The 27,480-nt window shown below is 41.6% G+C and overlaps 2 protein-coding genes across 5 annotated transcripts in view; one reads left to right on the forward strand and one right to left on the reverse strand.

Moving 5' to 3' along the window:
• The window catches only part of lrba (LPS-responsive vesicle trafficking, beach and anchor containing), a 176,186-nt gene that overhangs the window by 94,906 nt on the left and 53,800 nt on the right, over positions 1-27,480 (forward strand). For 3 of the 4 annotated variants that reach the window (XM_068588540.1, XM_068588539.1, XM_068588537.1), the window contains 4 exons: positions 5,418-5,542; positions 5,864-5,878; positions 10,188-10,331; positions 11,979-12,115. In XM_068588540.1, the coding sequence (XP_068444641.1) occupies positions 5,418-5,542; positions 5,864-5,878; positions 10,188-10,331; positions 11,979-12,115 (421 nt within the window). The remainder of the gene's footprint in view (positions 1-5,417; positions 5,543-5,863; positions 5,879-10,187; positions 10,332-11,978; positions 12,116-27,480) is intronic. The other variant, XM_068588538.1, reaches the window with a different exon arrangement.
• mab21l2 (mab-21-like 2) lies at positions 13,127-14,928 on the reverse strand. Its single transcript, XM_068589125.1, has one exon. It carries the CDS (start codon positions 14,552-14,554, stop codon positions 13,475-13,477), a length of 1,080 nt encoding a protein of 359 aa, XP_068445226.1. The 5' UTR covers positions 14,555-14,928; the 3' UTR covers positions 13,127-13,474.

A 27,480-nucleotide genomic window follows, 5' to 3' on the forward strand; every position in this document is an offset into this window, starting at 1 on the left:
CGAAAAATGTGACCCTTTATCAAAAATACAGATGGTACCACTTTAGCGATGTAGCATGAAGAGTCTGTACACACTATTCATTATGCAGTGGGATCATTCTCATGATGCGAACCGTGAAGCCATTTTAATATTTAACAATAAAATCAAGTGCAACATTTTTCATTCTGGTTGAAAATGCTTTCTTAGCGTATGTTAAAGATTCTGGTTTTTGGTCAATATTTACTACCTTATGAAACACAATGCTTTCTCTTCTACCGCCCATGAAATCTGAAATAATTAGTGTGTAATTGTCTGGCTTTTTGTTGGTGAATTTACACCGTGAGTGTAATTGCTGCTAATTGGAAGCTGCGCACTAAGCTGGTGGTAATTAGGGCCCGATTTGCATTATTTCATTTGGCTGCACTGCATTGTGGGGAGTCTGAAGCCTTTTGCCTCCCACCCATGGGAGTACTTTGATCCTCGCAAGCCGGTGATGTTGCAGAGATGCAATATCAGTCCCTCTTTTTTTTCTTCTTTCTTTTCTTTTTTTTTCAAATCGCTTTTTGAAAGCTCTTGGATAAATTGGAGTTAATTGGGAAGAGTGGAAGGTGCTTGTGTTGTCTCGGTAATGAGTGTGTGCACTCCTGTGTGTTCGCAACAAAATTCAGTGGAAGGGAAGTTAACAAGAGTAAGATGAAAGCAAAGGATGTAAATGTACATGGACTTTGTCTCAGTGTGGTTAAATTATTCAGCTCACATGTATATATTTAGCTTGGGAGTACATTTGTTCTTTCTTTAATCCAGTGCATACTTTTTGACTAAATATGTTTTTTTTCTCAACTCTTCATCGCAGATCTATTGTAGTGTTGGATCCCGTTATTTAAATTAATATAAAAAATAGACAAATGAAATTATTCAATCCTGGGATTAATAATAAGGGTGGGCAACATTATCCATGCGCTTGTCATTTAAGGGGATAAGATGGAAATGTTGCTGGGTCTGTGACCCTGACATTACCTCTGGTGAACGTTGTCAACAACATTAGCTGAGGTGAATTAACATACACACACATGTAGAAGGCCCCCTTTAAACCTCATTGGAGAGGGAAGGCACGGCATTAATGCACATGTAGAAAATCACTTCGGCGGGACTTAATCATGCCAAACAATTTCAGTGGGAAGGTATTTGGTCCGGTTTCATTTTAATTTGAGTCTGGAGATGCCATCGATGTGATCGCTGCCACCGTTTGACAAAGAGCCAGTGCTCAAGCAACCAGTCCTCAACATGACAAATCCTCAATCTATCGCCACTCTCCCATTTCTTCTAAACACATGGTTTATGCAAATCAAAGCAAAATGATCTTGGGGATAGCAGCAATGTTTGAGCAATTTGAGGGCTGCCAATAGGAACTGGCATTAATATAAAATAAGGAAGGAGAGAAATGTCCCCTGCATATGCAGCTTTCATTGACTGTACCCAAATTAATTTTGCAGAAAGGTTATGAATGACTGTTTGTGCCGAAGAGCGGTCGCTTGTGGTGATATATGAAAGCACATTCACTCCGCTTATCCTGCTTGCTTTGATAGAGGTCATTTTATCATTTACATAACATCAAATCCTTTAAAGGGAAACCCGTGCAGAAAGAATGACATGCTCTCTACCTCTTCGTATTCACCCCTTTTTCCCCACAGCTGGATTCAAATGAAATACTAGAAAATAGCCAAGAAAGTTATCTGATGCTTTTCTTGTTCTAATATCAGTTTATTTTGTTCGTTTAAAAACAAAAGAAACTTTTAAAAAACTGGAATTACACCGCCACCCCCCTTTCAAAAAAAAAAAACAACCCAAAACTGATACATGTGTCTCTGAAACCACCCTGTCTAATTGAATCTTGATGGATGGGAGTCATTTGTCCTTGTCAGCAAATGAACAATTGTGCCATATAAATAGCAGTGCTATGAAACTTCAGGACCGGCAGAGAGAATCTATTAACATGTTTTAAACTAGCCGTTTGATAATCCCAACAACACATGATGATTAATAGAGGTGACTTGAAAGTGGATTGGGATTGTTTATTTTAGTGTTTCTTAATGCCAGATTAGTATTATATTTAGGACAAGATTAAACCTTAATACCCCTCAAGGGAAATGAGGTTGGTGCTGCAGGATGCTGTCGTAGTCAACAAAGCAAAGAACACAAATATAGAGACTCATGTATAAGGAGAATGCATAAAAAAGAAAGTTATATGTTTCTGATGCTTTTTTATCATATACCTTTTATTGAATGGCTTTATGTTAATGAAGCATACTGGGATTCATACATGCTTGTAAATGAATATGCGTTTGTCAAAATGCTCCCATGTGACGGTCGATAGTTTATTGTGGAGAACATCGTTCATGTAGTTCACTTGTCCCTCCACTTTTCTAAATGCTCATCTTTCAAAATGAGCATTTTACTTATCCTGAACTAGCACATAATTAATCCATTTGTTTGTCTTAGGTCGCCTGCTCTGTTATGAAGTCAATGGGTAATGTACAGTAGTGCAATTAACATCTTAAAGAGCCCACCAGCAAAGCTTATTAAATTGAAGGCATTACTGTTTTGTTACCTGATGAGCATCAGAGCCACATAAAAACGGGGAACTTCAACTTCGCCATTCGTCCTTTGTATTGGTAAACATTTTTCCAAGATCCAGAAGAGCATCCAAACGATGAAAAAAAAAATAGGTAATCACTATTTACTACTTCACATACAACTATTTTCATCATTTGCCAATATGGTCGACATTAGAAATTGTCTTTTTTGTTTTTTAAATCCGCACTCTCTCCGTCTGTCAGATTTTCTCTTACTCACTTTCATCATCAGACAACAGTCACTTCAGGCTCCACGAGCCGGCCTTCCAGACACCTTTTATGACCAAACTAATTACTAATTACACAAGTGGTTGGCGTGAGCCGCAGCACGACGCCGGCCCTTTTGTTATTTTAATTGTTGTTATTTTGAAGAATGGTGCTTCAGTAAATTCTGCCACGGATGCCCTAGGAGGATGGATGAGCTCTGAATAATTTATCGTGTTTGTGGAAACACACTCAGTGTGCGGCATGGGGGTTGCAGAGCGCTGTACGTCTCCATTCTTGTTACGGCGGCGCTCTCGTTGGGGATTGATGACGAGGTATCTTTCATCGCGCGTTCACTTCTTCCAGCACCCCATCATTAGGACTTCCATTGTCGCCTGTTCATGGAGCTAGATGAATATGACTGGCAGAGGTGGTCTCTTTCCCCCCCCTCCCAATGCTTTGACTAATTACAGCAGCCAATGGTTCCCCTCCTGATGGATTAATGTGTATTGTGTGAATCAGACAGACCCCCTCCCCTCTTCCATGAGATGAGAGACGAGTGCGTCCTGATTCGGAGCCGTGCGCCATGCACAACCTTGATAATTATTTTCATAGATGAATACCGTTGCAGGCAGGATGATGAAGTGGCCATTTGTGTTCGGAGACTATCGCACACAAACATGGAGCAGGGTCTTTGTCACTGGTGGGAGATCTGGTGGTGCACAGACCTGCGTCCCTTGTGTCTTTTCCAACTTGCATTCTGCATACTCTTGATTCACTGCTCTGAATGCACAAAATCTACATTCCCATTTACGCCATTTTTGAAAATGTCCCAAACGGCCTGACGTATCGTAGTCTCAGTGGTTGTCTTTCCATGCACTCGAGATATGAGCAGCAGCAGCCCTCCACTCGTCACCAAGCATTTTGAGACCGATTTTTCTATATAAATCAAATAATCAATGGTTTTCATTAGCCAGGGCATGCCAGGTTTGAAAGGACCCGCATGAAATTGTATTCATTTTTTTTTGCGTAAAGCACCTTTCCCTTTTTAGAGGCCCCTGTGTGATTATTGGTGTTGGACTGAAGATTTGTGAGGAGCCCCCCACCCGGAGCAGCGTACAAGAGGAGATCACATAAAGCATGGAGGGGTTCTCCCGTCATAGTTTATGCCACTGAAACCATAAACTGTGTCTTTTACACCTTCACAGGATACACTGCAGCCAGTTATGAATAACCTGGTCATGGTTTTGTTTTTATTAGTTTAGATATATTTTGAATGGGTTAAATCTTGGTATGTCTTATTGTCACATCAGTTAGCATTTTTTGTGTGCTTTTATTCTTTTCAAAAAAGGTTAGTCTGGGGAATGTAAAAAAAACATATTGCACCCACACGGTTTGTAGGTAGCACATAGCTTAATTTACTGAGAGCGTAGATCCTGCTGGGGTTGTTTTCATTTCTCACACAGTTTAGCAGGATTAAAAAGATTTACAGTATTTTACGAAACCGTGGCCAATTGTTGTGGATTTTAGGAATATCTGCATTGAACAAATACCAACCAAATTAACTCCAGGACTAGACTCGGACTTCCTTATTTCCTAGAAGTATTTTTCCTCATGAGAACATTTAGTACAAGTAAAACGACTATTTGACTCGAGTCAGACGATCAGGATTTAGTCTCACTAAAGACCCAAGCGCCTGTTGTTTTTCCCTCCCGACTGAGTTGTTTAACGCATGAGCTGTTTTACAGTTAAAGCGTAGGTTTTTTTGTGCTGCTATAAACATCTTTGTTTTTCACAACAAAGTTATTTAAGTTAAAAACCCTTTAATCTGGAAAAGAAACAATTTCTCATGTAATGAAGAAATAGATTTTATTTTGCTTTGTGGTGCCTCCAAGCCATGGTTAATGAATGTTTCAGATGATGTTTTAATTAAACCACTTTCAGAAATAGAAGAGATATTTCATTATAGACAGGTACACTGTGTACAAGTACAATGCTATGTGGCAATGACTCCTCATTAAAAGTTAACACTTTCTTTGCCTTGAGCACAATGATTTACTGACCGGGCCTGGGAAAGGGAGATGTAAATTGGAAAGAAAAACGGGTGCTGTAGACATTGATTAATATTGGTAATGCTATCCACCCCCCTCCTCTGTGTTTGTAATGGCCTTCTCCTTATCCTGCGAGCCATGAGCCCTGACAAGAGGCATCCTGCTGGGCTTGAAATGAGCCTAGAATGGAGGCATGTGCCAGAGAAGTGTGTGGAAAATGATCACGCTGGCATTTGCTCCTTCCACTGTGATGGCCTTAGTGCTCAGTTCACCATCTGACAGAGAGAGGAGGAAACATGAATAAAAAGGGGAGCACCTTATTCTCTTGAGATGGAGATACTGTCATTGTCAAGTACAATGATTTGGACTGCACCCTTGTGTCCAAGTGAATGTTTTTAAAGAGTTTTTTCTGTGGGTTTTTAAAAAAAAAAACACCGCAAACACAATGCTGTCTTTATGTGCGCCTGCTCGGACCAAGCGCTAATGCTGGGCTGCTATACCATGCTGGCTGGTAATTGCTAACACATGTGCTACCTCTGTCTCGCTGCAGCCGGCCGAGGGAGTTCTGGCGCCTGGACTACTGGGAGGACGATTTAAGGCGGCGACGTCGCTTCATCAGGAACCCCTCCGGATCCACTCACTCAGGGGCTACGCTCAAAGCCGCGGCCGAACACGGTCAGTTCCCATCCGCCACAAAGTCCCTTCCTGTTGCCTGCACTCCCTTTCTTACTCACTTGGTGGTAGCACCAGGTACACGGTAATAAAAATGAGTCTTCCCGTTGCAATGAAAGATTTATTGTACAACAAGACGGTAAAACAGCACCCTCATTTATATTTCACTACGGTATTTTCATACTCTGCCTCCCATTAGGCTAAGCTGGACTAATAATCAACAGTTTCTGTTGCATGTTTTGCTCAGAAGTTCAGTTTTGAGCTAAGTGACTGTAAATTAAATGTGAAATTGTGTCTATTCTTTTTTTCTTTGCTGCATAACAGTGGCTTATATCAGCGGTAAGTAGCATTCATGCTCCTATATTTTGTTCCCTTATTGAGATTTAATGTGTTTGACTGAAGGATAATTTGGAGATTTACGTCTTTTGATGCATTCCTTCACAGAATAGTTTGTTAAATCAGAGTTAAATATAAGAGGATAGTAAAAAATAAAATGTGTTTCGCGCTGTATATTTACAATTAATTTTTTAACTCAATAATTATTTGGAATAAATTGTATTGGTCCTTCAACTTAAATATTACACGAGTAAACACAAATTGCAGTCTACCAAACATCGTTGAAGAGATAATCCACATTGTATCGTGACCCTGTTAAGATAAGGGAAAGTTTAATGGGGTATGGGAAAAAAAAACATTGTCAATACTCAACCAATTCAGGTTGAATAACAAATGTACAGCGTTGTCATTTAAACTAGCAGCATTGATTACTTTTTCTTTTGGTTTTTGAATGAGGCCGATCAATTTTTCGTTGTTTATGAGCGCTTCCCTGTAAAGACAGGTGCGATTTTCAATAAACTTCATGTGAGAGCAACTTCACATTCCCAGCAGTCCCTTATAACCACAATATCTAAATGACACATGTCCCTGCATTAACACTAGGAGTCACATTTCTCTTCTGGAGTGCCCTTAATCCCTCATTTCTTCGTAGAATCCAGCACACACACCAGGGTTTGCAATCATCGTCATGCCGGACCTGCATTTACCAGCTCAATCAAATACTCTCGCCGGTAAATGGCCGTCTATGGACCAAAATTGTCCTCCAATGTGTCTCCTGCAAAAATCCCCTTAAATGTGACATCATTCCCAAAGACAAATGGCAGGTGTGACAGGAGTCAATACGAATGTGATCTTAAAGCCATAAGTGTCAGGGAATCCTGGGAGACTCCTGGTCTGCAGTAATGGCTGTAGCGTGGCGGCAGCTGGAGACCGAGGCCAGCTGGTCGCTGCTCTTCTGCTGCAAGCCTCTGCATTTTACTTTGTCTCCATCTTAATTCCTCCTTGTTTTCCCTTCAGCTAGCTCACGACAGAGGACAGACGCATCACTCGTGCTCCGTCGTTGACTTCTTTTTAGCTGATGAAAATGTGTTGATCGTTTTCTGTCGTTCAGTTATTTTGGTCTCGTATTCAATTTGACTATTTCACTTCATGTGGTGTGTATGTTCTTCACTGGGGCGGGGGGGAAAAAAAAAGACAAATTCCTGAAAACAACAATTCCAAAGCCATGTTTGTGTTAAAATAGCCAGCAGCCTGCCGTTGTTGCAAGGGTCCGCTACCTCTGGAGAGTAAACTGCCCGGCTGAAGTACGGGAATATATCATTAAAATAACTCTTTGACGTTGAAGCCCGCCGGCATCCATTTTCTGATGTAACCTTTCGTCTTGTTTTAGTCGACCCGACATTTGTTACGGAAGTGCAGCTCAAGATGAGAATGCAGGGCTGAGTTTTCAAACAGAGCACAAAGGTCATATCTGGCTGTAATTATATTCATCAGATGCAGAGGGGAAAATGCAGGCTCTCCCCCTAAGAAAATATTTAGTATAAGATCAAGCCTGAATTTACCCTAATTTTCTTGCTACTTGTGGCTGCACTTTTCAAATCTCACGCTTGATCATAAAATTAGAAGCAATGGAAAATATTTAGCATTTTTTACTGAGTGATCTATTGTAACAGTTATTTTTCCTTTTTAAGAAGACGGGGATATGTCTTTGCATTTGAACATGGAGAAAATGTCCATTTCTGCATTAAGGGTCGGGACAACCGTTATCATTCATACTGCGCCAAGATGATTTCCACGGGAGAGTGTGGCTGCCAGTAGGCTCGAGTAGACTTTTATGCATTTATGCCTGGAAAGAACCATCTTTTCTGAGGATTGATTTGGTCTGGTCTAGGCCTGTGTACCAGAGGTGGCAGAGTAAATACCTGAAGACTAATGTCTCTGTTCTGGTAATCAATACTCGCCTCATGACCACACTCCTGGCTACGCTACCGTTAAAAACAAATTTGTTAATTTTGACAATGTAATTGCTGTGACCATGCATGCCTCCGAGTTGTATAAGCAGGTAGTTGAACCTCTCAGTCGGGAAATGGGGTCTTGGAAAAGTGTAACCTGTTGGGATTTATGCACGTTCCTGCTCGCTGTGTGATGAGTGATGATGCTCAAGTGCCCTGCGAGAGCGTTTGCTCTGCTCTTCGCGAAGATTGTTTGTCGTTGCAATCTTTTAAAAGCATGATGACATTTTATTAAGATGTAAGTTTGCATCTAAATGTTTTATTTATTTTTTCCATTGCCGGTAGTATTATTTATAGCACTTAATTTTAGCTAATTTCATATTATATACTTGCATATTTTGATTTTATATCCAACTGGTAAAAGCTTGTACTCTGACACACACACAACACACACACACACACACACACACACACACACACACACACACACACACACACACACACACACACACACACACCAAAACCTCAGAGTTGTCAAATTACAGGAAGAAAAAAATAAACTCTATCCACTTCAGGAAGAAAGAGTGAGAAGTTAGCGCGTAGGCTGTCACTTATCTGCACGTTTCTTTTATGTGTGACATGACTCTGGTCAAAATAGCTTTTCTCGCTACACTCATGCTGACTGGCCAGTATTTTTGTTGCACTTACTTCAGTGTGTGTGTTATACTGAGGAACTATTAATAACTTGTGCTTGTGGGTAATAGAAGGAGCGTGGATCAGCCCTGTCTCGAGGTTAGAGTGTGTGTGTGTGTGTGTGTGTGTGTGTGTGTGTGTGTGTGTGTGTGTGTGTGTGTGTGTTAATATTCCATGTTAGTACGACAGTACTTGGGCTTGAGAATTGCTGAGCATGTTGACGGTTAAAAATGCATAGAAGTTGAGATAAATCTCTGTATTTTAAGCTTGTGATAAGTCCTCTGTCCACTTGCTTGGTGTGAATACAATGACATGTGGTACGTATTAGAGGAGCTGGTAGTAATTTCAGTGCCGCTAACTAAAGAATCCTCCAGGGAGGCTTAATTACAGGAAGACCATTCTAAATATCAGTGAGCTGCATATTTTCCACGACAAGAGATTTTTTATCCTCGCTCCTCGAGCAGTTTCAAAAGTATGTGGCCACATGATGCGGTTGTGCATTTTCAGGAAGTGCAATTGATCTCCCCTCAGGTGGTGATGAAGAAATAAAATCCACTAAGTGTGTGTTCAGCGTCTCACTGGATTAAAACTGTGTTGCATTCTCCAGAATGCCCGATTAGAAAACATACACAGAAGCAGCTAAAGCGCTCGCTGTATTGCCAGCTATGTTTGCAAAGAGGGAGGACTCGCCAGCTCGTCTTTGTGCTGTAGACTCGTCTCTGTGGATCCTCACCATGCGCCACTGGGGAATGCAGGGCTCTGTAAATGTTTGCAGATTACCATTTTTCTTAAATAATCCATTCGGGAACCTCACGTCACGTTGAGTTGAGATCAAAATGGGCGGTGTGTGAACCCTCATTCTGTTTTTTAAAATGTGTTTGAAGGATATTTGTGTGAAATGGTGTTTTTGTTTTTGATGCGTTTAGGGTTTCATCATGTCAGTCTTTAGTCTGCCTCGTGTTGCTCCTTGTTTTCGGGTTTGTCTGCCTGCACAAAGCTCTGGAAGTCTGAACATGCGACACAGGTCAGCGTGGCTCCTCATGCTGAATGTAGGTTAAACAGCAGCGCTCAGACGGTTTTATCAGAAGGTAAACCGACTTCTAACAAAGATTATACCTTTTTCTGTTTGAAGAAGCTTTGAAAGTCAACATATGTTTCCCTAAATTCATAAATTACTTTACTAATTAGTCTCAATTGTTTTATAAAGAGTGCTAAATGAATGCAATTCTAAAAATATAGATTGGATTAAAATGTATATTTAATGTGAATTTTTTGCGCTAGTCACCGATTTGAATGGACAGCCTTCTCTTTGTTTACCACGACACCACTACTATCTAAAGATCATGTTATGATGGCTCAAATTAGAACCACTTTTTAGTAAATCTAAATATAACTTTACCACTGAAATAGTTTATTGATTTCATGGTTTCTTTGAATTGCTGTTTTTGCAGAGAAAAGCTGTCTGAACCGGATGTTTGAGCAAATTGTATTTTTAACTGAAACAAACATTTGATCGTTTAACCGTTTGAAAGCCATCAAACACTGAAGCTAAGTTTAAAAATGCTTACTGGGGGTACATTTATTTCGTATTGTGTTGTATTGAGGTTGTGCGTAACACTGAAATGCGTTAAAGGTACAAAATATAAAGCCCTTTTCCCCCCCTCCAGCGTCCGAGGAGGATGTTCTCAAAGGCAAGCAGTCCATCAGAAACCAGGCTCTGGGAAATCAAAACTCTGAGAGTGAGACATTGCTTGACGGAGACGATGACACTCTGTCATCCTTAGAGGAGAAGGACCTGGACAACCTAACAGGTAAAGAAACGTCTCACTCTCTTCCCCGCTCACCCTTCCCGGTCCTGCAGCTCAAACACAAATAAGGAAACATGCTAGTTGTCATATTTCATGGAGCTTAAAATTCTCCACATGCAGTTCCACTGTTGAGAATAGTGAGTTATAGTATGTTGTCGTGTGCACCACATCTCCCATAGGATTTAATACTTTCCCCAAATATTGTTGCTGTTTTGCTTTAATATCAGTGTGTTTTAGATATGAACCCTATAAGTAAAAACTTTTTTTTTAAAGTCTTACCCAACCTTATACCTCTGGACAACTCTTTCATTATGGCACCACTGCTTGTGATAACACAGTATTTTCAGGTTTCTGTCTGCCACTGGCGCTCTGCTTCACACACACGCAGCAGCAGCCCTCTAAACATGTTGTTCTATCCAGCAGAAGAGGAGTTTACCCTGAATGAAACATCATCTGCAGCGGATCCTAAATAAAACCTCCCCTCATGAGCCTGCTATGCTGATGAAACCAAGTCAACACAACCTTATATTATACTTTATCCAGCTCACAATGTTGCCAGTCCATTGTTGCTTTTGATCCGTCTGATATTTAAAGATTCCTAATTAAATATAATTTAGTCCGCTAATCGGATTGCAGCGTAATCCGCATTTTTTCTTCTTGTTCATGTGCAGTGACAGCGCTCACCAGACTAAGCTGCATTAATGGAGTTCCGAGTGCTGTTAAAATGACGCAACTGGAGGACAATAGGATTAAACGCTGAATCCTGTCTAATAAAGTGTTGTGAGAAGTCTGGAGAGCTTCTGCTTCTCCTCTTAAGCAGCTGTCTGCTTCAGGTGTAATTGAATGTCTCTGACTGAATGGAACAAAAAAAAAATGTTATTTTAACCCGCGGATAACATGTCAGTATACTCACGGGGTTCACGAGCGGCAGAGGGGTAAATATATAAATATATATCTGTGTATACCATTTGCACGTGTGCCGAGGGTGCTCAGGGAAATCAAGCGGGGCTCGGAGCCTCGGTTCTCCGCAGCGCACATCTGCAGACACAATGGCGCATGTGCGCAGCGCTAACAGCCACAGATCCCCTGAGCCGCGCGCTCATTGTCATACTGGCATAAATTAAGATTGATGAGAGATTAAACACAGCTTCATTCAGCCGCACGCAATCAATGCGTCCTGACTGACAGTCGATTTCCGACAATAATGTGGGACGCTGTTTATCGTTCATTTTCGTAAAAGAGTTTTAAGATGTTTTATTCGGATTGCTGTGTCTCATACAGCGGGCAGCTATTTTATCTAACTCTATCTTGAATTATCAATTCCAGGAGAAAAAACTACAGATGCCATATTAATTTGAATCCACTGAAAATAGTTGTAATAAACATTATCTCTGCAAGAATCGTTCTCAACTCTCCACATAGACGCAAGCGCTCGTTGTCTCAGGCGTGTTTATCTTAACCTCCTTATTACTGAACCACGTGCTGCACTGAAGGCCCCCGCTGTGTTTCTAACGGGCAAACAACAGCTCCGCGTAATCCCTTGTTGAGTTTTATATGTTTACCTTTGCTGCGTAAAAGCAGCGCATCGCCCCCCTGTCCCCTCCTCGCAGCGCTGCCTGTCTCTCTGACCGGCATGTGTCTGTCCTCCAGGCCCAGTAAACCTGAGCACCAGCGTCCAGCTGGTGGCTCCGGCCGTGGTGATGAAAGGCACTCTGTCCATCACCGCCTCCGAGCTCTACTTCGAAGTGGACGAGGACGATCCGGGCTTCAGGGCCATCGACCCGAAGGTAAGAGACTCGAGCTCCAGGGATCGATTGATGGATGTCTCGTCAGTCTGTCTGAAGTTACACTATAACTATTTTAAATTCAACGTGTTTTGTTCTTTCTGTCTTTCTTTGCAATTGCTTTGGTATTAAACGTGTTTTTGCTCTCTTCGTGAATATTTTCTAAAATAAATTCCAGTGTTTTTTTGAGAAAATAAATGATCAAACGTGCTGGGTAAAACAACGCACATGGACGAGGCCTTCTCATTAGTAATCATCCTGCTCTTTTTCCTTGAAAAAAAAACTAATTCAAAATATAAATAAATTAATTGTACGTATGGGGATCTGATTAAATAAATAGTATACAGTAAATTCTAGAGTAATATCCATAATGCTTCAAATTAACTACGGGAGCCTGTTGGCCCCACAGGTGGTTGGTTCCGTTTAACACTGCGTAAACATTATCTTAATTGTTTTTAAAACATGTACAGTTGCGCAATTAGCATGATTTTAATAACATCCGCATTTATTTCAATGTGTTTTTTGTATAATAATTCATTGAATTAAAATCCCTACAATAAAGGTGTCCAATACGATAACACTGTTATCTAAAAGCAACATGAATCAGATTAAGGCTTGAGTTTCGCAGTGGGCCTACATGTGCTCGTGCTGTTGTTGAAGCAGAGATACTCCCAGGCCCATATATTAACACGAGTCCGTTGATTTACATTCATTCGAAAATCCTTTAGAGCCTTGTCACTGTAAAAAAATAACGTATGGCCTAAAGTCTGCTGTGCACCTTCCTTCTTTAAATTTAGCAAAAGCTTCCCTCTTTCTTTCCTGAGCGTTGATCCCAGGTCAGCTGTCTCTCGTCAAAATGAATCATTTAATGATTCTCTTCATCAGACAATAGCAAAAATAAAATGCAACAGATGTGCCTGTCATATCAGCTGTCAAAACACGCCAAGACACGAGGCCAAGTTGTAATTTAATTTGCAACAATTTTATTAACATTTCTTTTAAAGTCACATAATGAAAAAAATTGAACTTGGCACGCTACATTTTGTTTTCTTTCACTTAACGATTTTGTGCATATATTTAAATAAAAGTTTCTTCACTTTGTGAAAACATTTAAAGAAGACAACTGAAAGTCAATTACATTTATCTGAAAATGTACCTTCACTTCCTCTCTGGCAGTGGCCCAATTGCTCCATTTTAAAAAGGGTTTTGTGTTTTGCTCGCTGCATTATTTTGTTACTGATTTTTTTTTTTCCTTTTTCTTTTTCACATTGCTCGGAGAATCGGAGTTGCAGAATCATATTTGTCCTTCTCTGAAAGTGTTATCCCAAAAAAAGTCTCTTCGGCTCTGTCTCGACAATCACTTCATAGTTTGTCCAAACTTTTCGCGTTGGTGAGGATTTCCCTCGCTAGTCTCCACGCCTGCTTCGCAGCAGCCTCCAGGGCCGAGTGAGGCTTTCCCTGAAACAAGTCCAAGTTTGGCAAGAAGTAGTGGGGACATCTGCGGCACTGCAGGCAGGATATGAGCTGCAGCAGGATGCCGTTCAGTCGGTCTCCGAGGCACGACTCGTCCCAGTCGGTCTCCCTCGGGTGCTTCTCGCACTCGTACAGCAGCAGGGTCTTCATGTGGTAGTTCTGGAGCGGCTGTCCCGGCAGCTCCAGGTGACGGTCCCTCAAGGTCTTCAGGACGGACAGGCACTTCTTCCTGCAGCCGGCCATGAGCAGCCTGTTCTCGGCCTCGCTGAACTGCAGGACCCAGGCGTCGCTCTCCGCGGAGCTCTGCTTCCCCGTGAGCGAGTAGCACTCTTTGGAGAGGAGGTTAAACCCCTCGGCTTTGACTTCTGCTACCCGGTTGGGGCCGGGCCAGGGGATGTGGGGCATGGGCCACTGAGCAGCACTGCGAGGCCAAATCCCAGTGCACTTGAAGGCGGGGGTGATCTGCACCACGTACCTCTCCCTGATCCGTAGTCTGACCTCGCTGGTGTCCGCCACCATCTTCACCACGTCGCGGTAGCTGCATTTGTCCACGGCCTGTGCCACCAGCGTCTGAAACCTGGAGCGGATCTTCCGGGCCGAGAGGTAGCCCGAGGCGGTGATGAACTCGACCCACAGCGACATGCTCCTTTTGCGGCCGTCGCTCAGCTTCAGCACCGCGCAGCCGGGCAGGGAGCCGTCGTCCACGAAGTTGAACACCCCCATCTGGTTGAGGTAAAGCACCACCTCGAACTCATTGGGGGAGATGACCTCCATCCCCTCGTAGCGCGCGTCTATCTCACTGAGGGAGCTGATGAAGCGGGGCTCCTGCACCTCCACCTCCTTCAGAACATCCGACACCACTTTGCAAACCTCCCTGATGGTCTTCGCGATGGCCGCCTTGCGCGCTTGGCATCTCTCGTTGTGGTATTTGTTCAGCTGGTAAACCAGCTTCGCCTGCGTCGCGATCATGTTCGGGCAGAGGTCCGGGCTGTACACCGGGGAGTCGCAGTACGTTGACGGATCCAACGCTTACCGGTAAAGCCCGAGGCGGACGCTTCCCCGTGCAGGAAAAGTGTGTTCTCAAAAGTTGCTTGGCTGTGAGCAGCGGATGGACGTCAGTAGAAGGAGGAGGAGGAGGAAACGGATAGGGATGCAACGGCGTTAGCCTGCTAAAAAAAAAATCAGTCCAACTCAACAGCACTTCCAGCACCGCTGGGTCGAGTCATGCTCGGGTCTCGGGTCACCGTCCGTGTCCTGTGCTGCAGATTTAAAGGCGAACATCGCCCGTGACCATCATCTTCCGCGTGCCGTTATTCTCTCCTCTTGTGTGCCCTCTCACTTTTTCGTCCACACTCAGCTGTGAGCTGGACTTGGTGTAGTTTATGAATGGTTCCTTGAGCGAGAGTGAAAGGGGGCCGGGCTTCTTCTCCTGCAATCATGTGCCGAGCTGTCAGTGCGGGCAGCCAATCAGAGCGCGAGGAGCTCCGGTCCGCCTCGGCAGCGGCGGGGCGCGCGGAGCTCGTGTCCACTGCCTCCGGTCCGAGACAGGAACACGCAACCCACTCGGTTTATACGGGGCAGATTCAAGTGTATACTCTTTACATGCAGCAGTAAAAACATATTTTTTTTTAGTGTTGGTCTTTGTGCGTAATTACGTGCGTAGGAGTATAGTCAAAGTATGAGTGACAGCCTTTAACTTCACTATTCTGAGTCTCGTTTTCTCGCCGTTTTTAATTGAGTGTTTTTTTGTTTTTTTCCCCCCCGTGGTTTTCTCACATGTGAAAGGCTCTGTAACGGCAGCGTGTTTTTTTTTCCTCTCATTGACAGCAAGTATCGTTTATTCTCATCCATTACTTCGTATGTCACTTTTAGGATAAGAAGTCTGACAATGTATTGCATCTATAAATATATTTAACGTGTGATTTCCTTTATTCCAATCAGACACGTAACATCAAACAGGGCCATGCGGTCATACTAATTGTAAATGGAATTACAACTTGAAAATTAAACTAAATTCATGCCATTGTTGTTGTTTTTTAACCTTTGCTCTTCATTTACTTGTTCTAAATCCCTTTTATTTTTTTCTAATCCTCTAGTGATTTTGTGTTTTTAATCATATTCATATACAATGGTGTCTTATTTTATAAAGTCTATATATTTCGAGTTGTTAAATACTAAGCCGTTTTTTAATTTTTTATACAAGTTTAAAATAGTAAATGTGACACGTGCACCTGCAGCATAGCTCGGGAATGACCGACACTGAAAGGATCAGATATTAACGTTAGTCATACCACCACATACACGTTTTGAACTAATCAATTTATTTGCATTTTGTTGAACATTAAGTCTTATTTACACAGTCAATAATTTGGATTGACCCAAATAACTAAAACAAGACGGCTACCCTCGCGCGAACACGCACGCACACACACACACACACACACACACACACACACACACACACACACACACACACACACACACACACACACACACTCACGCTCACACGATGGCGCGCGTGCGTGAATTTGCCCGTGGGTTTATCGCCCTGAACCTTGTCCATACTGAATAATTTAACCATTGGGTCTCACCAACGTTGTAATTGAAGTCCCCTTGTCACCCAGACTTCTTGTGAGAGGACTAAAGAAGTCATTACAATCTCCCGCAGACACGCGGCTGCGGTGCGAGACATATTTAGCATGCTGGGAATGTAAAAATAACCCGCAGTGAAAATGTCATGAAATGTTTAGGCGAAGTATTGTTGCAGCCTGTTTACCTTCGCAGTCCTTAACGAGGTCGCGGTCGTTACAGGCGATTTGCGTATAAATAATTTATATAAATGATATGGACCTAATGGAGTTTCCCCTGATACTTTAAACTCTATTATTCAAGGTTTCTGTTAAATACGTGTTTTAATTTCAAGTGATTATCTTTTTTTTTTTTTAGGTGACTTCCTCCCTATCATAGCGACATTATAGGCTAAATCTTTTCTATAAAAGCCAATCTTTCTCTCAATTTCAGAAAATAAATCAGACTTACAGTAAACAGACACCTCAGTCTGTTATATCTTGAATGGCTTCCTTGAAGTCTGGATCACAGACAATAAGGTCGACTGTGAACCTGAAATAGCTATATCATGGAAAAATGTTTCTATGTCTTCTCTCTGCATCCCACCTGTTGAAACTGCAATCCAGAGGCCATGAGAACCAAACACTGCTATTTTTAAGTGAAATAAAAAATATATATGCATGAATGTTGTAACACTTGTTACAGTAGTCTTACATAATGCAGGGTATTTATTCAGCAATGATTTCCAGAAACCCATTTACTGATATGAAGTAGCCAACTATGCAAGTGAGCCACAAACATTTCAGAAAAGGCAAAGATTAATGAGCCCCCTCCTTAGTTACACATCTTCTGGACTTCATCATTTAGCTTTTTTGATGAGTCTTCAGGGAGTGTAAAGTAACTTATGATACAAAAATGTAGAATTTATTATTTAGTTCAGTTTGAGCAATATCTCAACAAATACACTTAAAATATACAATTTAAAACTCATTTAATATGATTTTTTGGGGTCACATATTAGTTTTCTGCCACTCAAACTTTATATTGTTCTAGAAACCATATGATAACATTTGTAGATGAATTTTCTGCACTTTTTTCTTTTTTTTGGAAACCAAAAGACATGAATGAGAAAGAAAATGTCTGGCTGTTTGATTTCTGAATGACTTTTATCATCAAGCTCACAGCTACAGAGAGATTAATCGACTTGGAGAGCAATTGTCCAAATATTACAAAGGACATGCTAACTGTTTAATTAAATCTCAATGCCACAGGGATGAGACATTTTTATTTGGCATTTTAGAATAAACTGGATACAGTGGGCTTTTTTTTTACCAGTTGAAATGGAAAGGTCAGTCATATCTCAGAAAACAGTATGTACCTTCTATGTGCCGCTCTGCACTACAGATAGGTGGGAAACAGAAGTACGGTCAGCACACTACCGGGAAGGCCGGGAAAAACTTTGGGGGCATTCGGGATAGTTTTTAGTTTCTATTCTATCCATTTGTATTTTTCCTCTCCATTTATTCCCCTTTTTATAGTAAGCATTTATAGAATAATGACAAAGGCCACCTCTCTCATTCATCCATTCTTGCTCCTTCTTTGTGTCCTTTTATCTACTAAAAAAGTTGAGAATTATCTGTGGTTCCCCCCCTGGTTAATATTGACGGGAGAAAAGATCAGGGGCCTGTCAGAGAGCTCTTTGATCTGAGTCTGTGTGACCACTCCACGGTGATCCCTTCTGGAGCACAAAACAGTGTCCATTCCTGTGCAAATCTCTGCCAGCTGATGAGTAACCTCACTGCCTCTCATCTTTTGTTTTTCTCTTCTTCTGGCCGCCTGTCCTGCTATCTTCTTCTTTCCCCTCTTCCTCCCAGAGTACCCCCAGGTGGCTCATTACCGTGTGTAGTACTCTGTTTTCAGGAAATGGTTAACAAATAGTGCAACAACCTCAAACACATCATTTGTCTTTCAATCATATTTGAAACCTATTTGGTCCCTTTTTATATGATGATTCTGTTTCACGAATGTCATAAAATATTTTCGCAATTACTGAAATTCAAATTTTGGTCATCCACTTGTTGACAGTACTGTATATGTGATAAATACAAAGCAACAGTACGCTGAAATCATTTACAGCAGAGTGGCAGACATGTATTTACAATGACTTTGGTCCAATACATCTCTCCATCTTATTGCTATATTTCATGGCAAGATATTTGTAGATTAAGGCAATAGAAAGTTTCCTCCCTTTGTCGTTTTTTTGGGGTTAGTGTGCTTTGTAATTCCAAACGAGTGATAAGGAAACGTGATAGATGATGGGAAAGTGGCTCAGTACTAACAACTCGTGCGCATAGACCAACATCAGCACACGCGTGAACTGAGCGAGTACGTTTTTAATGCACATTTTGTTGCCGTCTCCGAAAACCCGGATGGACCCAGCTGCTCCCTCCAGAGAGGGCTCAAAGAAAATCATCACAGGCAACTAATTGCCTGGCAGGCCTCTGCATCTGCTCTGCAGATAGCAGAACTGATGAAGTCACGGAGCAGATGTGTGTTGGTACGTGTGCTTGTGTTTAGCGGCTCCCTCTCTGTGTTTAGACACACGCCATCAATATTGCATGAGGAGTTATTGTTGCAGAGCCACTCCTGGAGACTACTAATATTGCATGAATGAGGAAGTGAAATTCGCTCTACTTCCAGCTGATTGGTCAAAGGAAATGCCAGCAAAAACCTGATTGGAGGAACCGTACCCTATATCCCCATTGCACTCTGTGTGTGTTATTCACTACTTTTGTGTCCAGATAGCAAACTACTGACTAGTTTCAACTCATTCTAAGTGTGGATTGAGTATGTTGTTCATTTATAGCGGCGAAAAAAAATCTAAAGTGAACTTAAAAGTGCAAGAATTCACATTAAAGTAATTTTATTTCTAATTTTGTTTTTGATGTACAAAGTGAAAATACAGCTTCATTAATATATAGAAAAATACACAAAGTAAGTTAGAAATATTTTGACAGTTTTCTATATTCATTTATTAATTTTCCAAAAATGTAGGATTTAAGTTGTGAGCTAACTTGTATACTTATGTCAATATAAAAAGTTAAAGTACATGTAATTACATGTTTTCGTTCTAACTGCAAAATATTGCATTGTCAACTGTAAGACATTGCATATACTTTATTTGTATGCTACTGGGACACTTTTAGGGAGCAATTAGTTGATGGAGAAGTGAATGAAATTATAATAATGTAAAAATCAACCACATAAAATTTCTAAAGACTGTAAAAACTTCTGCCTTGCTGCTAATGGCACGTTACAATGTGCACTAAGTGACACTATGAGTGTATACTCTTAAAAAAAATCACACAATGTTGGAGTGTAATGTGTGAATGTTTAAATCATATGACCTCATTTTGTATGCACCAGTCACTGTAATGAACAGTACAACTTCACAAAAACCCAACTGATAATAGTTTTAACTGCTGCTTTTTCTGAATCCTGTGGAGATCCACACGATTAAAACAAAGTTTTATCCAAAGGCCAGAAGGAAAAGTATTCTGGAAAGAACATCAGTACATTTTCCCTAAAGGTCAGTGTCCAACCTTGGACTATGCAGTGATAAAACCCCCATTGAGAAGACATTGGTAACTCTAATTAGTGGGGTGGTGACGGCTTCTCGGGGTTAGCTGGAGTGGCTGAATGGATGGTCTCTCAGTCAAAGAAAACCACCGCAGTGTTATGTAGCAACCGGTCCCATATCGTTAAGCTCTCCCTAAAGTGTCAAACTGCTGGGACTGCACCATTCCCACCTCCCCCTGCTCGCTCCGCCAAACTCTCATGGTCACCAGGGACGACCTTCGGCTGCAGCTGCCAATCACAAAGAGCCATGGCAGCGAGAGGTCTCTGAGAGAGGAGCCTATTGATTTTCCAGTTAGAGCCTAAGTAGTGTGTGCTATAGGACTAACGGACAGCCCAAGCAGGTATGTCATTATCAATGAGCCCAAGGAAACGGATCCCCTCACTCTCACTCATTCATATTGGCCTCCTTCCATCCCTCGTTCCCTCCCTCTGTCTCTCCTTCATGCCTCTTCACCATCCATTCCCTTCGCTCTCCTCGTCCGCTCTGACAGAGTGCATCCTGGGATGGTCAATAAATCGCTCAGCCACACCACGACAACAACCGGCAGAGTGATGGGTCGGGATGACCTTCTTTCTCTTTCTTGCCCCTCTTTCCGTCACTCTTTCCCGGTCTGTCCCTCCCTGCTTGCCAGGTACAGTAATTACAGCACCTGTGTGACATGGAACATTTCCTTACCGGAGACAGACTCGTTAGCATCACAGCCGTCATGTATTCCTCTCTGATTTTCTCTTTCCTCGAATCCTAAGCATCCGGGGTCAGTTTAATCACAAGCATCATTCCCCGCAGCCCAGTTTGGCTCATCCAGTCATCAGGAAACCCAATTATTATCATGCTGCTCCTCTCGATTTGCCTCGATGCTTATGTCAAGCCACAGTCCGAGCTTCGGGAGCTGCTCAACATGTGCAAACAATTACGAATGATTTAAGCCAATTAGAGGAGATAAGGCCAAATAAAGGTTTAAAGCTTCCTGAAGTGAGTTTCTGTTCCCCAGTAGAGCAGTAAAGTCGCGTTACCTTTTTTACTGTCTCTTTATCTTCATCTGTGACTCCCGAACACTAAACGCATACGTAGACCACCTCCTCCCTTCTCAGTCTCAAACCACATCGATGTTTGTGCTCCACTCTCTCGTATTGCGTCCCAGTTGTTTGAGTGAGGTTATATCAGTGATGCTTAACTCATTCTGTAGGGATGAGGTCAGCGGTCCTCTGGCCATATGTTGGGTGTTTAAGAGTGATAGAGGAAGACTTGTTACTGATGGGCCTCAAAGCTTTGAAGAAGCCAAAATACTGTCTCATCCATTTGCTCGTGGTCTTTGTATTTGTCAGATATCCTTTGGAATTGGCTTCTGACAGACTTTGAGTTCAACAGAAATATACATATGTGCAGAATTCAAGATGATTCCCTTTTTATTTTGTGAGTTTAGGAAAGACGATGCTTTGGTATATCAGTTGCTTGTTCCCCAACTTTGGTTCAGACTCACATTTTACAACTAGTGGTTTGTTTGCCATAAAATGTTCTACAGGTATTTGTGATCTTCAGATTAATACTATTTACATTTGTGAATAGAAATTTTCCTCAACTGTAAGGTTGACACTTTTTTAGTTTTCAGGGTAATATCTTAATTATGGGGTGGATAATCATTAATTATCACACAGACGTTCATGGTCCCCGTAGGATGAGAACTCTTGAATATACATGTTTAGGGCCACCATCAAGTCAAATATTTTGCTTCTCCAGTAATATTAATCAACTTTTTATCACATATATTGGTACCAAATGTTGTCCAGACATTCATGGTTTCCAGATGATGAATCCTAATTAACTGTAGTGATACGTTGACTTTCCCTTTGTGCCACAACAAGGTTGACATTTGGGGTTGTAAGTGAGTCGTCTCAACAACCATTGGATGCATTAATTCAGACATGTATGTAGACATGTACTTGCAAGATGGATTGTAATAACTTTGATGGTCCTTTTAACTTTCTATGTAGCCCCATCAAGACATTTTAATCAATTCAACTCCTCAAAACAAATGGCATTCCCGTCACCCTCAGCTTTGTGTTTAATTCTAATTAGCGAATGTTAACATGCTAAACGAAGATTTAACTCAAAGCATCGCGGTGACAAAGTACAGCCTAAGAGGTCAGTTAGCATGACTGTAGATTCCCAAGTCTTTTTTATTTTTTTAGCCTTGAACGAGATGTAAAGCGTGCAGCTTGTGCAAAATGACTCTGCAGTGAGTGGTAACCAGGTAGGACAGGTCGAGGAAAGACGATTGCCACATTGGCAGTCGCGTAAAGAACCATTAGACACTGTCATCTCTCCACCTAATGATGACTAATGTCTCCCTTACAATTGCTCTTCCCTCCCACACAGGCACACAAACAACAAGCCCATCTCTTTTCGCCAATAAACATGCGTGGTCTCTCTCTATCCCTCTGTTTGTGACCTGACTTTGGACCTTAACTCAACCACAGACCACTGTGGCCGAGACCCGGCTCACACTTAACCAAGCACCTCCAGACAAAGAGCTGCCACCCCCTCTTTGCACCTGAGCCTAGCCCCTCCATCATGCTCCATCTCTGGGCTTGACTGGGCCAGTCAGGGGGCAGGTGCCTCCCCTCCCTTTCTTTGATTGATCCCCTCTCTCCATCATTTATTCCCTTCGTCTGCCTCTGACACGCATGTCAAAGGCAACACACCAGCCTGATGGATAGACCTGTTTATGGATGCCAGTCTGCCTGGTAGGCTACTGATATTACAATCGGCACCTGTGTACCTGCTGTTCACACAAGCCTCTGTTATTCAGCTGAGGTCAGAGAGACATCCAGCTCCAATTGAAAAATCGATGTCCAGCCCGGCATATTTGGGAATAGGAATTTTAAATGTGGTCTTGTTTTGTCAAAAAGGTGTGTGCGGCATTTCAGATGAAGAAACTCGATCCGTATGTTGGAGAATTTGAGTGAATAGGTTCGTTATTGGGCCTCCATTTATCAGTATTTGTAATTGTAGAATGCCTCATCAATACGAAAGCAAAAGGACAGAAAGAAGACATAATATATTTATCATGGCTGTTAATTCCTAAAAGAAATCAAGAGAAATTTTAACCAAATGTATTTGTTTTTATAAGGTAAGCTGATTGCACTGTTGTGCAAAGATATCTCATGTGCCGGAGAGCAGCATTGTTACTTTGCTGAATTCTGGTGCCTCCTTTGCCATTATGCTTAATGACCCATCCAGTCTGGTTGAAATGGCACATCCATAGGGACATTCTGCAGATTACTTACTCATCCAAGACTCATTTCAAGCAGACATCAGCACAACCAAGCTTTACTTCTGCTATGTAGAAGAAAGATGGTAGAATAAAATGCAGTATAATTAGATTTGAATTCATAGATCTCTTAGGCTTTCAAAGGACCATGAAGGAGAGTGAATATTGCTCTTGCATTCATCAGGCAGGCAAAGCACAACTGCAAATAAATTATAATATTGCTCCATGCGTGCTGGACTTCTTACTATAAGCACATCCACGTGAATCTTGTTGTACTTCACTTGTATTTTAATTCCTTCATAATTCATCTGCCTTTCATAATATTGAATATGCACACTAATCAAATTCACTCTTTTACAGTTGTATCTCAAAATGTTTGTCACTGATAAACCTGTAGCTCCAATTGAGTCACCTTCAAATTCTTAAAAGTCTCCACTGCGATTCTTTTATACAAGTCCCATTCTCTTTCTCTCTTTTTGCTTCGGACAACCAACCCCGAATTCCCCAACAGGGGTGTACTTTTCACCCCACACCCGCTTAAGCTGGTGACAAAAGCCGGATTAGAAAAGAATTTACTTCAGCGAAGCCTCGCACCAACCCCAAAAAAAAGGCCTATCCATCATGAAATGGCAAAATGAGAGATTGAAGGAAAGCGGGGAGAATGCGATAGGAGCCGGTCAGCGATCTTAACCTGTCTGATGTTTGCCATGACGGCTTATAGGGGAACAGAGTGCCAAAAGCATTGAGGCCAAAGCACCTCCTGCGCTTCAGCGGTGGCTCTGTGCTGTCTCCTCGATTTTCTGAATGTCGGTGAAAAGCCTAAACATTCTTTTACTCCATTTCCTGATGTGCAATTGTTTACTGATGAGCATGACGAATCAAGAAACGTATTCAAACCCTTTCAGTGCACTCAACAGGTGACCAGCAATACTGGTGGTGTACTGTATGTAGCTGAGTGCATTTTATGTGCACTGTGTCCTAGATGAGAGTTTTAAATGTGCATATAGTGCAAAAACAGAAGAGATGATCTTCTTAATTTGTGGATGTCTGGGGCATTTCACACCCCTCTTCCTTTCACTTATGTGGCCTTATCCATCCTTTGTTCCCCATCACCTTTGAGCAACTAACTCTGCCCTTTGCGGCCCCAGTCTAAGCTGCAATGGGGTAAAAAAAAAAAGCTCTGATTTTTAAAATAGGAAAGAAAAACAAGAAAAGACAATTTATGTACTTTGGAATCCTTGAAGCTATCTCTGTGTAACTTACCAAAATATGTAACACGTTTGTGTTGAAAAGGCTCACATTGTTGTATTTACAGAGGTTAGGCTTATTTTCATTTATGATTTCCATGTTTATGTATATCCCTGACACCATTAGTGTTTAGACTTGCCGCTTTAGTGTTATTATGTGTCAGGGCTCTTCTGAGGCTTTCGTCCTTATAGCTAATGCCCAGAGGCTGAATGTTTAATGAGTTAATGCACTGAAGTCTTCACTTCTCTACCAATTAACCCCGAGATCACTGCAGCATTTCCCTAAATCCACACAAGACCTTTTTTTTTGTCCCCACTTCAAAAAGGCTAAGCAGCTAAGGAAAGGAGAGGAGAAAAGGCTAACCTGTTAGCAAACAGTGAAAAGGTCCAAAAAGGGGTTTAATCCTTATTAGGCTAAATTCAGACTAAGTGGCCCCACAGATCCTTTCAAAGGGAACTTTCTTTAGGGAGTGCAAACCCTTACTGGGGGACGTTTGGACTGAATGCTTTGAGCCTTTAGGCTTCATAACCTACACTTGCTGCAAGCTGGGCTTGTTTATTTTGCTTTAATTCTCTCACACTCGAGCGCAGCTTCTTAGTTATGTTTATTTCTTTTTAGCTTGTAGTTTGTTTTACTGTCCTAAAGGCAAATAGGCTTTTATGTGTGTCTAGTGGTTACACCTTGAATTACTTACATGATGGTAGAACAATTGTGCCCATCATTCATTCATTGGTGCATACAAATGGCTTTGACTACTTTAATTGAAGGTGGTTGACAATGCTTCCAGTATTCAGCATTGTCTGTTCTCTCTTATACAAAGATTCTAGGTATCTAGATAATATAGACATTTGACTAGAAATTTGATTTGATTAAACAAAAGGTTGGCGGTTTGGAGTCGACGTGTGTAGCTTATTCAAGTCCTGCTCTTATGAAGTACGAAGTGTGGACTGGTTGCTTAAAAGGGGCCAGTTAAACTTCTGGGCGATTGTGACTCAATCTTTATTTGTATTATACCAGTTTAATATGCTTATAAGCCAGTTTGCATAGTTTAGCTACCACTCCTAAATTGTCTATAAAAAATATAAGACATAACACTTAAAAATACCTTTGAAACTCACTAATTAACATGCTTTTTATTATGTAATCCATGCCAAACCAAATGTGTAAAAACAACAATTTATGGCTTTACCAAAGAGTTGTGTTCAGGACCATTTTCTTGGCTAATCCAAAGACTTCCTGGAGTTTTGTTGTCAAAACAAGGTTACCAGGAAAATATATGACAGCGGTGTCATTCTTCTCTTACTCTTGGCAATAAAACCAAAAAGCATATGTGTCATGCATATTAAACACATTTTTCAAAGAAGTACCTTTGTGGGTGCTGTTAATTGATCTACACTGGGGAATATCACCTTTTCATACTTTTGAAAATGTTTTGCATTTTCGCTGCTTACCCAGTTGCACTATACTCCCATAGTTCAATAGTCATGGAGCACATGACTAGACAGAGATGGTGTTGAGGCCAGTTGGTTGAATTATGCTCTTGCTGATGTACAAAGGCTACAGGATAACTGCTGGAGTGTAAAAGTAGAGTCATGTGTCTTAAAGTCATATGATTACAGGTTCTTAGGGTGAGGGAGCATAGTTTTCCCCTCGAATGACTCTTCTATTTTAGCTCAGGCTTCAAACTACACCTAATTATAATTCAATTGAACACCTCTTTCAGTGAATCTTTACAATGGAAATATGTTTATGCACCTTTCTGTCCGTCTTTCCAGTACAGTGCTCTCAGTCCTTCCTGTGCCCTCCTATCTTTTTTTTTCCTGGCTATCACTCAATCTCAAAAGCAAAATCTGTCTTAATTGGCTCCAGAGGGCTCTAGGAGGCTTTGTGTCAACGGTGATGAGGGTCCTGATTGGTCCAGAGGCAGAGGCAGCCAACAGACCCTTGTTAGTGTGTCGGGGCCCTTTGCTTGCTCGTTAGTCCGATGAACTCATTTACTGATGGGGAGTGACAAGGCCTCGTTTACCAGTGTGGAACAGAGGGTGGTGGGGGTTGAGGCGAAGGGGGAGGTGGCAAACTAGAATGTATATCTCAGGAATAGTGAGAGTGGGGTTATAAGTGTTGTAAACTGTCGTATATTTGTGAATGCACCAGGTGATGGTGTCAAAACGCTCTTAAATGTCAGCCTGTGTTTGCCAGTGATTTCTTTCTCCTTTGTCACAGCAATAAATTAAACGTCAGCGTCTCGGACCACTGAAACTGAAACGGAAACTGTGGTCATTGTAGATGGCTTGATTCTGTGGTCAGTCAAGTGTGGAAGATTCACAAACGCCATGGCTATGATATTACGAAATGCAGTGGCTGGCTTTGCATTCGTGACTTAACGAAGAAAAAGGGGGAGTCTCATTTAATTAACGTTGAGTCTGCAACCTCGGCCCATTGTTTGCATGCAAAAGTAATTTTGTGACGCGTGGGTAAGTGTGTAGTGCCGAGGAGTGTGGACAGCTTTTGGGAAATGAAAAGCAATAAGCAGCGTTACATGCTGATAAGTCCACAGGTTTATTTATTTTTTTGTATGAATTCTATCAAGTTCTCCCAATACCGCGTGTCCCTCGTCTCCGTTTTGATGTTGATGGATCACCTCTCTTCCTCCCGCTCATTAATTTCATCACCTTATCTCCCACACCACTTCATTTGACCAAAAGGTAATAATAAATCCCTCATCCATTATCCTTTAACTGAGGCAGCCATGCGGAAATACTTAATAACAGGCAACAAATTGAACTTCAATCACCTCATTTTCCTTCAAGGGTGCACAGCACATTAAACTGAACGAGCAAATATGCATCTACCACTTATCAAACACTGTTTATGTTGAATGACAATTGGTGTTTAAAATGAGACTTTTTCATGTTTTATGGCATACAAGGATTTACTTTATTGGTAATTGGCAGTGGCTTCTGTATGCTTCAAGTGGAGTGTCTTATCAGCCTCGAAACACACACACACGCTTAGCCTGGCGACAGCGAAGGCGGCTGAGAGCCTCATCTATCTTGAACCATGCTGCTGATAGTTGGTCTGGTGCTCCTCCAACTCTCTGCTTTATTGAGTGCAGTTTCAATTATATTTCATCTGTGGTGTCATCAGGTTCCTCCACTTGACTGTGTT

Source organism: Clinocottus analis, unplaced genomic scaffold, assembly GCF_023055335.1.
Source record: "Clinocottus analis isolate CAN_PGR_092001 unplaced genomic scaffold, fCliAna1.0.p SCAF_22, whole genome shotgun sequence".
NCBI classification, from domain to species: Eukaryota; Metazoa; Chordata; class Actinopteri; order Perciformes; family Cottidae; genus Clinocottus; species Clinocottus analis.

Coding starts and splice junctions, on each gene's coding strand:
- mab21l2 (XM_068589125.1), bottom strand. CDS start 14,554: ATGATCGCGACGCAGGCGAAGCTGGTTTACCAGCTGAACAAATACCAC.